Below are 15,959 nucleotides of genomic sequence, written 5' to 3'. Positions count from 1 at the left end.
GGATGTGGCTCAAGCGGTAACACGCTCACCTGGCATGCAAGTGGTGCTGGGTTAGATCCTCAGCACCCCCCAAAAATAAAATAAAGATGTTGTGTCCACCGAAAACTGAAAAAGAAATATCTAAAAAAATTCTCTCTCTCTCTCTCTCTCTTAAAAAAAAGTGATTGAACCTAAGAATCAGTTTCTTCTTATAATACTGGACAATCATCCATCTGATAGGTCTTTCTGAGGATTAAATGATGTAATGGTTGTAAGCTCAGGGCTTAATAATCAGTGACTATTATCGTTATTTTTTTAGCCATGATTCTATTGTTTGTAATTTTTTCCCTAACAGTTTATTATGAAACATTTCTAACATCCAGAAAAAAGGAACTAATTGAACAGTGAACACCCATACATGTACCACCTAAATTCTATGAATAATTTTTTGCTATATTTTATTTATCACATATAAATATTTACCTATCCATCTATCTCTTTTTCCATCTTATTTTTAATGCATTTCCAAGTAAGCTATTGATATCTTCCCCCTAAATAATTAAGTTTTAATATCATTAACTAGAATTCAATATTTATTTATAATTTTTCTTTTTTGGGGGGGGAAATAAAATCTACATACAGTGAAATGCATAAGTTATGTGTACCATTTGTTGTGTAACCCAGACCCCTATGAATATACAAAATGTTTCTGTACCCCAGAAAGCTTCCCAGGCCTTTTCTAGTTAGTCTCCACACTCCTGAGAATTGCCTGTGTTTATAGAGCTAGAATTTTAGGCACAGACCAGTGACAGGAACATTTGGGAGTTGGGGAGTTGCAGAATATGCTTCTTATCATAACATGAATGTTGGAGCTTAGTATAGTTTTTCCATGAAAAAAATTATGAATTTTGCATTTATGTAAAAATATACTCACTTCTTCAGCAAATATTTAGATAACAGAGACCTTTCTAAGTGCTGAGGGAGATATTCTGGAACTAAACGAGGGAATGTTGAGCATTACAGAGGCTCTGATAGAAATAAGTATAGGGGGTAGTGGAAGCACCAAGAAGGGAATAGTTGATTTCTTCTTGACTTGGAAACAGAGGTAAGGATGGCCTCAGAAAAGCAGTGATATTTGAGCTGAGTATTGTAAAACATGAGCTGACCAGGCATTAGTGGAGTGAGAGGGGAAGAGGGTTTCAGGATGAGCAAGGGCAAAGAGGAAGGAAAAAGCTTGTTGGAGGGGAGAATGGTTTTATTAGGCTGGAGCAAAGGCTGCAAAGTTGAAACTAGAGGCAGGTGCAGAGGACTTTGCATACTGTACAAATAACTGTTTTATTTCTGTAGTCTTGGAAAAGCTTATTTTTCCATATTTTATTGGTTTACTATAATTATACATAATAGTGGGATTCATTATTACATATTTGTACATGCATAAGTTATAACAATGTAATTTGGTCAGTATCACTCCCCATGGGAAATTTTAAAAGGTTAATTATTTTTTGAAGGGATTATACTCAAGAGATAGAAATTTTCAAGCAATACAGTTTGATATTTAAGAATACTTTATGATCAAATCAATATTTATTTCTTCTTTGTATTATCAAACTGTAGTTTTAGCTGGGCATGGTGGTACATTGCAATCTCAGTGGCTCAGCAGGCTGAGGCAGGAGGATCACAAATTTAAAGCCAGCCTCAGCAACTTGGTGAGGCCCTAAGCAACTTAGTGAGACCCTGTCTCTAAATAAAAAATAAAAAGGGGTGAGAATGTGGTTCAGTGTTTAAGCATCCCTGGGTTCAATCCCTGGTACCAAAAAACAAAAACAAAACAAAACAAATTGTAGTTTTATATTCATATTCTGATTCTTCTTTATTATTTATCTACAATGACAGGTGGTGTGCCAGTATTTGATAAATCCTAGTGTACCGGATTCAATGTTGATACAGAATATTTTCCAAGCTCTGAATGTATATTATAATTATTCAGGCCAGGCAAAATGCCTAAATATTTCAGAAACAGCAACTAAGAATTTGGGATCCCTGGGTTGGAGCTATCAGGTAAGTTTATGTGATATCCCCAAGCATATTTACCTTTCATTGATATAGTAGTACTGTAATAGAGACTATACAAGATTTTTTCACTCAACCTGAATCCAAATCTGGACTCTGTTACTTTACACTGTGAGACCAGTTTCCTTATTCACTCATTCATGCATTCATTCATGTACTTAATCATTACCAAATACATAGTGAGTGCTTACCATGTGTCAGGCACTGCCTAGTCTGCAAAGATATAAAGATAAATAACACATAATCTCACCATCAAATATAGCCTTGTGAGAAAGACAGGTAATCTAAATTAATATTGTCATAGATCTCAATACATCCTATAGAGCAAGCATTTAATGGATGCATAAAAGAAGGGGAGTCTAATTTGACTCTGAGTCTCCATCCCTTCTCTTCATATGAAGACCAATAGTGATAATAATGTTTTCTTTCCAGAGCTGTCTTGAAGGTTAAATATAACAATAGATATGAAAAAGGCAGTTTGCAAAGAAGGAGCACATAGTCCTAACCCCTGTGGCTTCTCAGCCAAGCCTTACCAGAATAGTAAGAGGTTGTTCATAAGTACTGCCCACTTATCACTGAATGTATATTATAATTATTCAGGCCAGGCAAAATGCCTTAATCTTTCAGAAACAGCAACTAGGAATCTGTGATCCCAGGGTTGGAGCAATCTTTGATATCTTTGATATAAAAATAAAGAGCAGTAGCCCTGAAGCTGATTGCTTGAGCTCATGCCCTGGCTTTGCTGCTTTCTAGTTGAATGACCTTGGGAAATTTATTTTATCTTTTTTTTTTTCCCTCATTTTCTCTTTGGATCCTCTCCTGGTTTGCCTTTAGGCTTGCACGGAAATGGTCATGCCCTTTTGTACCAGTGGTATTGATGACATGTTTGAACCTCACCAATGGAACTTGAAGAAATATTCTGATGAATGTTTTAAACAATGGGGTGTGAGACCAAGGCCCTCCTGGATCATTACCATGTATGGAGGGAAAAACATCAAATCACACTCGAACATCATTTTCAGGTGAGCTTTGATAATTCAGAGAGGAAATTTAGTTGGTTAAGACACTTGGAGGATAGCTGAGAAAATAGAACAGAAAATGCTGGACAGTAAAACAATGCAGAATATAACAGCAATAACCATCAGGTTCTTCTACTCCTTGAAAGACAGAGGAGGCTAGAAGAGATAGTTTTGTATTATTAATGTGCACAACAGCAGCAAAATCAAAACACTGGGGGGAAAAACTCTATAGCCCAAATGAAGCATTGTCTGTTATTCTCAGTTTATGTTATTTTTGTTACTATTATTGCTGATAAGGAAAAAAAATTCAGTATTTTACTCAAATCTTTTAACTCAAAACTCTGTTCTGTTTCAAGTATTGTATGAGGCACTTTAGATAAATTCTCATAGCTGCCCTATGGAGTAGTTGTTATAGTTCCCCCTCATTTATTTTACTGAAGAGGAAACTGAAGGTCACACATTCAGTCACTTTACCAAAGCCCAGCCAGGTAGGTGATAAACACAGATATCTTGACCTGTCTAACTAGACCTTGACCTGTCTAACTAGACTTTGACCTTTCTACCTTGACCTAATTAGAAAAGCCATGTTTGCTCTGCATCACATGACTCCTTTAAGAAGTGACGTACATAATATTAGTTCATGTTAGAGTTAATAGTATTGATTCTGGAGGTGTCTGAGATTTAAATTTTTTGTGTTTTGGCATAAAAATTATGTTGTCAGCTAATGGCAATCAGTTAATAAAAAATTTCCCTAATTTTTTATTATTATGTTTATATACATATTTATACATATGCATATATTATATACATACATACGTTATATACACATATGCATATATACATTATATACAAATGTATTATATATGCATATAAATATATATTTATATGCATATATAAGTATATTTATATGTATAAATATATACATATTTATTATATATATGTAAATAGGATGGATACAAATATGATAGATACAAGTAGGTACCTCTTAACCAGAAACATTGTTAAATTGTAAATGTCATTCTTTCACATGTTCGCTTAAACAAAAGTCAAATTTGGCCTTTTGTATATGTCCAATAGCTTTTGGAGTGAGGATTGTTTTGCCTGGAAGTTGACTGAGTATAGGCTGGTGGTTACCCACTTTGCAAAAACCCTCTGACTTACTGGACTCATACTATTTTCAAACCTGGCAGATACTTGTTTCCAAATAGAAGGTGAGACACCTTTGGGAAAGTGAGTTTTTCTTTGTTTAATTTCCTTAAATCCTCAATAGGATTCTTCCAAAGTATACTTTTCAGATCATTCACAAAGTGACAGTTGAGCAAAGAAATCTATTTAGGGTGTGTAAGGAAACTGTGCCAATTCAACGGTGTTTGAAGTCAGGAAAACTTTAAGGACTAAGAAAATGAAAAAGGTTTATATGTAAGCCCTGGATCTGTTAGTGCTATTATCACAAAAACCTGAGACTGAATAATTTGTACTTGTCATAGTTGTGTAGGTGGGATCAGATGCTGGCGGGGGCTGTGGCTGGGAGAGCATGGTCTTGCTTCAAGGATGGCACCTTGAAGTTGGCATCCTTATTTAGCAGAAGGTCAAAGAGCAAAGAAGGGCCTAAGCTAGTTTCTTCTAGCACTTTCACAAGGCACTAATCCTTTCATTAGGTGGAGCCCTCTTAAGTTAGTCACTGTCCAAAGGCCACTTCTTATTACTTCACAGTAATAAGGGATTCAAGTTTCAACATGAACTTGAGGGTACAGACCACAGCAGTTATCTTTGTTCTATTAGAGGAGGAAGTACTTTGCTATTTGTTGTTTTTCTTTAGGAACTTGTCTCCATGGAACATTTATTTGGATTTTTCTAACATTCTGAACTTTTGAGTTCAGCTGCTTTTCAAGTAGGGTCTTTTAATCTAATACAATCTCCTTTTATATTGATTCAACCATTTCAGATAAGTACTTATCCTTTTGCCTTTTATAGTGTTTTTACTTAGGTTGTCAAATTATCATCATGATTGTTATCATAATCTTCACTGGAGAAAAGGTCTGATTTTGTGAGAAAAGTCTTGGGAATAGAACAGAGATCAGCAGGTGGAAGTTATAGCACAGTGTAAGAATGGACTTTTTTCTAAGAGGATTGGACAAAGGTAGAATGAGCTGTCTTAAAAACAGTGATGTTCTTTGAGCTATACTTTCATCTTCTGTAAAATGAGAATTGTAATATCACTCATAGTATTGTTGGAATGCTTTAATGAGTTAGCTCAGCAAAGCACTTGGCTCAGACCTGGCAAATATATATACTCAAAACATTTGTTGAACAAATGAATAAATGGAAGTACAATTTCTTTCTTGCACTTTATCTTTTAGCCACAGAAAACAAAATATTTGTCTTTGTTCTTTTTATTCCTTCCCCCCACCCTTTTTCTTAAGATTCAGACCTTCTCCAAGAAATATTTTCAGCCTCTCCAAGAAGAGTAGGTTTCCGTCACCCCATAGCTCCTTTAGGACCTGTGAATACCTCCTACCATTTGGTGTGGAGATTATCTGCTTGTGTAGCTATCTGTCCCAGGAGATTGTGAACTTCTCAGAGGCAGGAACTTCATCTTAATCATCTCTGTGCTTTTGGAACCTCCCACCTGACTAGCATACACTGGATGGCCAGTAAATGTGTGTTGCTACAAACTGAACAAGGAATGCAATAGCACAATGTGGGAAGTCTTTGGAAGTGTGTAAAAGTTTAAAGTCAGGCTGGGTGAAGATGTTAGCTTATCTTTCTGCAGTAGCAAGTCTGCTTTTTCAAAGAAATTGTTTACAACCAGCTGCTAGATATGAAAAATCCAATGTAAAAATTTAAAGATATTTCCCCCATATTTTTAGTGGTGCATTATAATTATAATAAGATTAAAAAATTAAATTTTTTTCCCTGCTATTCTGAAGAAAATACATTCTCTTAAGTAAAAGATCAGTCTCAAGTGTCTGTGTGCTGTGTACTTTGAGTAAGAAAATGTCCAAGGAACCATATGGAAAGTTATCTTTGTATTCAGATGTCTCTTCTCAACTTGCCTCAGACAAATCCAAGTATGACTACTATTTTGATTGGAAAGTTCAATCTGTAATTATTGGATTGGAGATTTGCCAATTGAGGCTTTAAAGTCAGGTAGACCTTAGTGTCTTTCTGTTTCTTTCCTGAATTAGCTGCATGGCCTTGGGCAAATTGCCAATTTATATAATTTAGAAATAATAAAGTCTACCTAATAGAGTCATTTAAGGAATAAATGGATTGTCATAGAAGTAAATGCCATGAAGGCAGAGCTTTTGTCTGTTATGTTCTCTGGTGAACTCATGCCCAGTGAGTGCCCAACACATACTAGGCACTTAACAAACATTTGTTAGATGAATGAGGCCTTAATAAATAGTGCCCGTTAATAGTCTCATTTCAGCATTTTTGAAATTGCACAGTGGTTTTGTTAGGATTTATTTTTTCCTTCAAAATTGGTAGGTTGTTTTATCAATACTCATTCTCAGTTATTTAAATATATGTTAAGATGGGAGTCCTTGAGAAGTTGGTTAGTTTAGCTTCTTTTCTCAGGCAATGTTGCCAGTGATCAAATGAGACCACTCTTTGGGAATTTTCCTTGGGCATCTAGATTCTCTCTTGAAAGCCAAAGCCATTTTTTTTTTTTTTTTTTTTTCTTTTTGGTAGATTTCCCAATGATTAGTTTAGCTTTCACATGTCTAAGACCAAGAAATTCAAGTCCATGTGCATCTTAGGTCTCTCAGCAACTCCAAACACTGTTGCTAAGCCGCTAGGCTGTTTCAGATGACCTTTTAAATCAAATGCAGTTTGCCTATTATGCAGCTGTTGGGATGGCTTTTTTGTTTTGCAAATAATGGAGTGTTTCCTATCTGGGTTGGGCCTGTCAATTGGAATAATGATGAAGGCTATTTGCTCATTTAAGAGAATTCAACCTCTGTTTAGTTTATTTTAAATATTTATCTGATAGTTGAAAACTATGACTTCTATTTTGCATTGAGGTTTCCCTTTTGTTTTTAATAGAACAAAAAAGGGTATTTTTGGAGTATTTTTTTTTCAAAATTGGTACTACTAAGTTACAATTATTATTATTTTAAAAAGAGAAGTATGTGATAATGGAATAAGGATTTTAAAATTGTATTTCAAACACATATTCTTAATGTATCTAAAATGCTTATTTGCTTATTTAATTTGCATATTTACTTAAAAAAGGTTGATTTAGTATTCTGACTATTTTTATTAAATTTTTATGAGAAACACTCACATACAACTTTCATGATTCATTTTATTTCTGGGGGTGTTAACACTTCTCATGCTATATAATATGGCAATAATTATATTATTGTTTATTTGCATAGCATTTTATAGCTTATACCTTATTTCCACATATATTGTTTAATTTGGGCCTCATGATGATTCTGTAAGAGAGGGGCACTATGTTTCTTTAAAAATTTTTCTTTTCTCTAGTGCATATGGGAATTGAGGTTCACAGAAGTGAGGTAACTTATCCAAAGCCAGGCAGGATATAAACCTTTGATCTGCTAACTTAGAAAGTACTGAAGAGACTTATATGCTCATGAACTTACACACATGTATTTATAACTCTATATGTAGGCCACAAGTAATTAGACATTTAAATTCTTTTCTTGTTCATTCAATAAATATTTGCTTGGCTCCTACTGTGGGCCAATCCTAGGAATTGACAATACAGTAATAAACAAAACAGACTGAAATCCCTGACCTAGGAGAGTTGTAGTTTTGCAGATAATGAAACAAGGTAGCATCTATAAACATGCTAGAAGGATGTAAGTGCTAAGGAGAAAAATAAGTCAGGTAAGAGCAATAAAATGTCAGAAAGAGGTAAAAAGTGTTGAAATTTTTATGAGAGTTACTAGGAAGACCTCACCAAGGGATGGCTTTTGCAAAAACAATCTGGAGGAAGTGCAGGAGCTAGCCATGAGATTTTTGGGGTCGGAGAATTAGCAGAACCCTTGAGAGGTGACCGTCCCTGCATATTCTTTTTCAGGGGGAGTAAGGAGGTCAGTGTGGCTGAAGTGAAGTCAGGTGAGGGAGGGAGTAGATGAATAGTAGATGAAATCAGAGGCACAAGAGGACCCAGATCACATAGAGACTTGCAGGTTCTAGTATGAACTTTGTTTTTTATGCTGAATGAGATAGGAAAGCTGACTCTTTTGAGCAGAGGAGTCACACAATCTGATTCCGATTTATAGTTTCAAGTTTGCTGTATTATTGATATTAGATTGTAGCGGGACCTAAGTGGAAGCAGGAAGGCCAGTTAAAAGGCTCTTTAAGTAATTCAGGCTAGAGATAATTAGTGACTGGGATGAGGATGGTGACAGTGGAGGTGGTATATATATTTGAAGATGTAGCTGACAGGATTTATTGACAGATTGGTAGTTAAAGATTAGATTAAATGAATGTTTTGAACTGAGCAACTAAAAGGATAGAGTTGCCACTAACAGATTAGGAGGATGGTTGAGAGTTGGGGAGCATCAGGAGCTCACTTTTGGACTTGGTATATTTGAGATTCTGCTTAGATTTCCAAGTAAAAGTGTCAAGTTGGCAATTTTGGTTTCTGAAGTGTACAGGAATGGTCTTGGGTAGAGATAATATTTGGTAATTGTGTCAATCAGCTTTCCATTATTATAACAAAATAACTGAGATAGTCAACTGAAAAAAAGGAAGATTTATTTTGACTCATAGTTTTGGAAACCTTAGTCCATGTTCAGTTGGTCCCATTGTTTTGGGGCCTGTAGCAAGACAGTATATCATAACAGGAGCATATGGCTGAGCAAGCTGCTCATTGAATGGTGGCTGAGAAGTGAAATGAAAGAGGAAGTGGCCAGGTTCCATAATCCCCTCTGAGGACACACCCTGAGGCCTAAAGCCTCACTGTACCCTACCTTTTAGGTTTCCTCCACCTCCCAATAGTGTCAAGCTGGGAACCTAACACATAGGCCTTTGAGGGACTTTTAAGATCTATGCTATAGCAGTTGTCATTTGTGTATAGGTTGTACTTATAGCCAAGAGTTTTGTCCTGGGGGTGGGGGCATTCGACATTTTTTATTGGTGCATTATATTCATACTTGCACACAATATAACAATAAAATTTGACCAATATTGGGGCTGGGGATGTGGCTCAAGCGGTAGTGCGCTCACCTGGCATGCGTGCGGCCCGGGTTCGATCCTCAGCACCATGTACAAACAAAGATGTTGTGTCCGCCGAAAACTAAAAAATAAATATTAAAAAAAAAATTTGACCAATATCACCCCCAGCAATTTCCCCATCCCTCCTCACCTCCTAACCCTTGGCCCCTTTCCTCTACTGATCTTCCTTTGATTTTCATGAGATTCCCTGTCCCTCCCCGCACCACCTTTCTTTTCCTTTTTGCTCTCTGGCTTCCACATCTGAGAGAAAATGTGTGAACCTTGACCTTCTGATTTGGCTTATTTCACTTAACATAATGGTTTCTGGTTCCATCCATTTTCCTGCAAATGACATAATTTTATTTTTGATTATGGCTGAGTAAAACTCCATTGTATATATATTCCACATTTTCTTTATCCATTCATTTGTTGATGAACACCTAGGGTGGTTCCACAGTTCTGCTATAATGAATTGCGCTTCTATACCTAAACATGGGTGTATATATATCACTGTAGTTTGATGACTTTAATTCTGCAGAGGAGTTGGTACAGCTGGTTTTTAGGGTGGTTCTATGCCTCGTCTTTTGAGGAGCCTCCATATTGATTTCCATAGTGGTTATATTAATTTATAGTCCCACCAACAGTATAAAAGTGTTTCTTTTTACAAGAGGTTTTTTTTTTAATGATTATGTACATTATGGGAATAATTTAATACATTTGATAATGTGGCCATGACAATTTTTTTAAAATTTCAGGCTTTGTAAATAATACAAGAAAAGAAGAGCATGTATTAAACAGATATCAAAACACACACACAAAATGTTGTTTAGGTGATCTCAAGTGATATGTGAAGGTATGCCAAGAGGTGCCATGAAAAGGGAACTTGCCATGGACTGGGTACTTAGATCTAGGTATTTTAGTGCCAGTTTTATCCTAAGGAATCTGAGTTTCGATGAAATTAGGTAAGTGAGAGGAAGACCTGGGACAGGAACCTAGGTGGTGTGACCCCAAAGCTCAAGTTCTTTTTGCTCTGACCATACAAGTTAAGAGGATGGGTGCTACTTCCAGAATCAATCATATGTCTATGAAATGTAACATAATATAAAACTGAGCAATGGACTAGGGTTATAAGATCTGAATTTTGAGTCTCTAATTTAACAAGCTGAATGATTTGGACAAGGCTTTTAACCTCTCGGGGCATTCATTTTCTCATCTATGAAAGGGTTGTTATTAAACCTACTTGTAGGTTTGTTATAATGATCAAATGTGAAAATCTCTGTAAAATCCAAACCACTTAATGCGTGTATAGAGTTAGTAATACTAAGAAACAATTTTACTTAAAATAATATCAGGAATGAAATATGTAGGAATAATTTAACAAAAGAAGTATAAGATGTGCACTAAAACCTACAAAATTCAAAGACATTAAAAATATCTTCCTTTAAATGCAAAGACATTTCCTGTTCATGCATTGGAAAAAGTAATACTGTTTTGAATGAAACTTTTATAGTTTCCGTATCAGCTTACCTGGTAGCTAATGACCCTAGCAGACACCAGAGGTTGGACAAGGGAGTACCCACAAGGGAGCCACCTACATGGGTCCCATTGGGGTGGCCTCTCCATAAGGGGTTGTATTTTGGGCACAGTTTCAGTAATTTAACCCACAAAGTGAAAGTTTAAGAGCTTCTGTACTTACAAAAACTGGGGTTTGTGTGGAACATCTAGAAGCCACACACATAGAAGTCAGAGAGTTTAGGCAGGGAGAGAGAAAAGGGACTTGTGGGCTAATGTCTTTATTGGATCCAGGGCATTATCCAAACAGGTTTCCCATGGGGAATTTTAATTGGCAAGTTTAAAGCAAACAGGATGAATTCTAGGAGGTCACAAGGTGACTGAGAGGTAGTCATTGTGTCATGCCTTAACAATCCACACAGGGTGTGGAGGGCCAACAGGCAATCAAGCAGGCTATATCTCGCTGTCCCATGGGGAAGTGATTATCAGGGAGCAGTTCTATAGAGATATCTGGATCAACCACACTGGGGAACTGGGGTTGGGGGTGTATAGAGAGCTGGAAATTGACATCAAAGATGACATCCCTGCTTCTTATACAACAAAGTCCAACTTGTATTTAAAATGGATCCCAAGGTAAAATAAAATTGTAAGCATTCACTATAGATGGCAGTACTGTTGGGAAAAGTATAAACGGCAGCCATACCCCAGAGAAAAACCCCAACATGGCGCCTAAGGACCCCTTCTTCCCGCCCGTGTGAACTCTCCCACCGGCGCCAATTTCAAATCTCGCTGGCGGGGAACCTTAGCCCCAATGAGAACTAATTCCTGGGCTCCGGAGCTGATATCTGAAAGAACTTGCCAATAAACGGGTTGCCTGCCATTTATCTAAGCCCTACCATCTCCCCCTTAGTTCTATATAAGCACACAGCTTTTTGCAATAAAATTGGAATTCTCCCGGCGAAGTGTCTTTGTGTGGGGAATTCTTTCAAGTACCCCTCAAATTAATTGACCTCCAGATACAGTGCAATCAGTATCAAAATCCCAGCTAGCATTTTTTAAATTTATTCTAATTTGTACAGCTAGCATTTTTAATAGAAATTGAGAAGCTGCCTTTAAAGTTCATATAGAAATGCAACACCCATAATATGCAAAACAATCTTGAAAAGGAAGAATAATTTGAAGAACTTAAACTTACTGATTTCAAACTTATTACAAAGTGACATTAATCAATATAGTATGATACTGGCATAAGGATAGATGTATAGATCAATGAAAGTTCAGAGTTCAGAAGTCAACTCTTACATGTATTGTCAATTGGTTTTCAATGTGAGTGCCAAGATAACTCATTGAGGAAAGAATAACTTATTATAACTTTTGTTAACAAATGATCCTGGGAAAACTGGGCATCCACAGGCAAAAGAATGAGGTTGGATCCTTTTTTATATTATATTTTAAAAGTCACTCAAAATAGATCAAGAACCAAAATACAAGAGGTAAAATTGCAAAATCCTTAGAGGAAAACTTGGAAATAAATTTTCATGATCATGAACTAAACAGTAGTTCTTAAACAAATAGCTAAACACAAACAAAAGAAAAAAGATAAATTGGATTTCCTCAAGATAAAAAACCTTGCTGTAAATGACGAGAGAAAATATTTGCAAATCATATATTTGGTAAAAGACATTATATCAAATGAACTCCTAAAACACACAAAAATAAAAAGATGGATAACCCAGTTAAAAAACAGGCAAAGATCTAAATAGACATTTTCCTCAATAATACATACAAATGGCCTATTAGCACATGAAAAGGTGTTCAATGCCATCAGCTTTTTGGCAAATGCAAATTAAAACCACAATGAGGGCTGAGGGTGTAGATCAGTGGTAGAGCATGTGCTTAGCATGCATGGGCCCCTGGATTCAATCCCAAGCATCAAAACAAACTCACAATGAGATAATGTGTCATACCCAATAACATGGCTATAATAAAAAGAGATAGATAATATTAAGTATTGATGAATATATAGAGAAATTAAAAGCCTCTTATGTAACTAGTGGGAATGTAAAATAGAACAGCCACTTTGGGAAAGCAGTCTAGCAGTTCATCAAAAGAGGGCTGGGGTTGTAGCTCAGTGGTAGAGCACTTGCCTAGCATGCACAAGGTCCTGGGTTTGATCCCCAGGATCACACATATACATAATTGCTTAAATTACCATATGTTCCAGAAATTCCATTTCTAGGTCTATACCCAAGAGAAATGAAACTGTATCCAAACAAAAACTTGTCTTTGAGAATGTTTGTAGGAGTAATATTCTTAATAGCCCCAAAGTGGAAATAATCCAATTGTGTATCAACTTATAAATGGATAATAAAATATAGTATTTTATTATCCATTTATCAGTTGTACAATAAAATATTATTTGGCAATAAAAAGAAATGATATACTGATCTGTACTACAACATGGATGAAATTGGAATATATTAGACCAAGCAAAAGAAAAAAGTTAAAAAGACTACCTGTTATACAATTCATTTAGATGAAATAGAAGGTAAATATATAGAAACAGAAAGTAGTTTAGTGGTTGCCAGTGATTAAGAGTGAGAAGATATGGTTGGGGGGATGGGGAGTGACTGCTAATGTGTATGAGTTTCTTTTTTGAGGTGATGAATATGTTCTGAAATTAATAGTGGTGATTGTTGCATAACTCTGACTATACTAAAGCTTTGAACTCTACATTTTTGAATGGATGAATTCTATGGTATATGAATTAAATCTCAACAAAGCTATGCAAAAATATTATTAGGGATGTCATCTATGGTTGTACCTTTCTTTTAAAAATTCAGCTAAACTATACAATCTGTTGCAATGACATCCTGTTAATATCATTTTGAAATGTGTTTTGTGAGTGAGACTAATAACCTAGTAGCATTTTCTGAACTTTAAAGTTAATCCAAAATGAAGATCTTTAAATAATGACCAGATATTCTGATTCCAGATTCTGGGGACTTTTTTTCAGTTCTACCAGCTTATTTCCCAAAGTACTGTACTGAACAACAACAACAACAACAACAAAATTCTTTTACAGCTTTCTTTTTCTTTGAGCTGAGATAACTTACATTTTTAACTATGGAGATTTTATTGCTTTTTCATTTTGGTAGTTTGATCCTAGGAGAAAAGAAAGCTTTAATCGAGGAACTCATATGTGCCTGATCCTTGTGCTTATGAAGACGTCAAAATACACCATCCTGTTTAATATTTATAAAATTATGAGGTAGATCTTGTTTTCTCGATTTTACAGATAAGAAAACTGAGTCAGGTAACTAGAATCACAAAACTTTTGAATTAATGGAGCTGGGATTGGAATTCAGTCTTCTAAATTCCAAGTCCTAGTATAGTCTAGGCTGATTTATGGAGGCACCAAATATAGTCTTCTTTGGTTATTTTTTCTTTTTTTAAGAAATATTAGAAAACTCCAGTAGGAATCACCTTTCTGTAAGACAATTAGATCCTCAGATCAAATCCCCCAAGTTAAAGGTTTATAATTTTTGGTGTTATGCATATAATATATTTCTCCTATTTTATTTAAGCGTAGCTAACAGCCTTATTTTTTCTTTCCTTTATTCACAGCAATGGTGATCTAGACCCCTGGTCAGGAGGTGGAGTAACCAAAGACATCACAGACACCCTGGTTGCAGTCACCATCAAGGAGGGGGCCCATCATTTGGATCTTAGAGCCAACAATGCCTTGGATCCTACATCTGTGCTATTAGCACGTGCCCTGGAAATTGAACACATGAAGCGATGGATCAAAGATTTCCATGACAATGTCAGAAGGCAGCCCTGAGCAACTTTTGATCATTTATAGTTTCTTCTTTTATGTTCAATACACCCCTATTCCCATTCACTTTGGTTTTCTATGTGTAATAACTTTCCCTCATTTGTCATTAGATTTGGTGGTGCCCAGGTTGAGATAGAAGAGAGGGTGATGGAGGTGTTGCCAACCCAATAATGTCGTAGCCCGGGTAGTCAACCTGCATGCATCACCTACAGGAAGAAATCTCATCATGATGCCTCCCACACCATCAGTGGCCCTCATAACTCAAGCAGAGTTTCTCACTGCCTTTCAAAAGAGAGTCACTTCCTTTGTTTCCCTGCAAGTAGGCATTTGAATTCTGAGTTCTGAGATTGAAATCTCTTTTGCCATATGCAAGTCCTCATTCCTACTCACCAAAAGGAAAAGCAGAAGATAGATAAAAATGACGTAAGTGCAGCTGGTAGGAAGAATGTCTGATGCTAATCCAGGAAATGGGGTCATTCCTTTTGTACTTGATTTAATGACTTTAAAATGTGCTGTAAATAAAGAATAAGGCTGGACCTTATACCTGTGTGTTGCTTCTGAAGCTCACTCCAGCTGTTGGGAATATAGTGTGCCCTGGGCTTGGCTGTTTTGGGAAAGTCCTTTAATTTTCTCTCTTCTACTTGGCAGCTTTCCTAAGTTCTGGGATATTTGCCACTGTGGTACTGCCAGTAAGAAAATCTGGCCTTTTCCAGCTCTATTTCTCTTTGTTTCTAATGTCAGTTTTGTGGTAATTTGGCTAAATCATGCCAGTTTAGGAAAATGACTGTTTTGCCTTTTACTTTAAATCTGAACAATCTCTGTTTTGGGTTACTGATGATACTTTAGTAAAAAGCCTTAAAAAAATAGACAAATCGACTATTCAGAAAGAAGAATGTAGTTATGTTCGGCTTTAAAAAAATTTTTTTTTCCTGGTGGTTGTTACTGCTCTCATTAAAGCCAGAAGTGTTGGGACACTGAGAGGCAGGTGCATGAGGACTTTTCTGTATGGCTTCCAAATGACAAGCTGACTAATTCATGCAGGCAGCATATTTGACATTAATAAATGGCCAAGCCGTTCCTACTTCCAAGGGGTTGGCTTCTTTCAAGCAGTTCTTACACTGAGACCTTTCTTCAGAAGAGCTTTGCTAGGATAACAAATAGGGTTGGATCAAAACCTTTCAGGGACACAGAGAGACTAACAGTTTCTACTTTGTTGAAAGATTTCTTCCTTTTTTTTCTTCCTCTCAATAGTATTTTTTCCCCTTTTCTCTGCCTTGAGGATATTTTTTAAATTATTATTTTTAATTTTTTTGCTTTTTAAAAACCATACTTAAGTGTGATCATTT

At 36.0% G+C, this 15,959-nt stretch overlaps 1 protein-coding gene across 3 annotated transcripts in view; it reads left to right on the top strand.

Moving 5' to 3' along the window:
- Positions 1-15,154, top strand: part of Prcp (prolylcarboxypeptidase) — a 73,813-nt gene extending 58,659 nt beyond the window's left edge. For all 3 annotated transcript variants that reach the window (XM_071616553.1, XM_027942629.3, XM_071616554.1), the window contains 3 exons: positions 1,873-2,037; positions 2,884-3,071; positions 14,403-15,154. In XM_071616553.1, the coding sequence (XP_071472654.1) occupies positions 1,873-2,037; positions 2,884-3,071; positions 14,403-14,619 (570 nt within the window). In that variant the 3' untranslated portion in view covers positions 14,620-15,154. The remainder of the gene's footprint in view (positions 1-1,872; positions 2,038-2,883; positions 3,072-14,402) is intronic.
- The last annotated feature ends 805 nt before the right edge of the window (positions 15,155-15,959 follow it).

Source organism: Marmota flaviventris, chromosome 9 (assembly GCF_047511675.1).
Source record: "Marmota flaviventris isolate mMarFla1 chromosome 9, mMarFla1.hap1, whole genome shotgun sequence".
NCBI lineage: Eukaryota > Metazoa > Chordata > Mammalia > Rodentia > Sciuridae > Marmota > Marmota flaviventris.
This window is presented reverse-complemented; position numbering and strand designations above follow the sequence as displayed.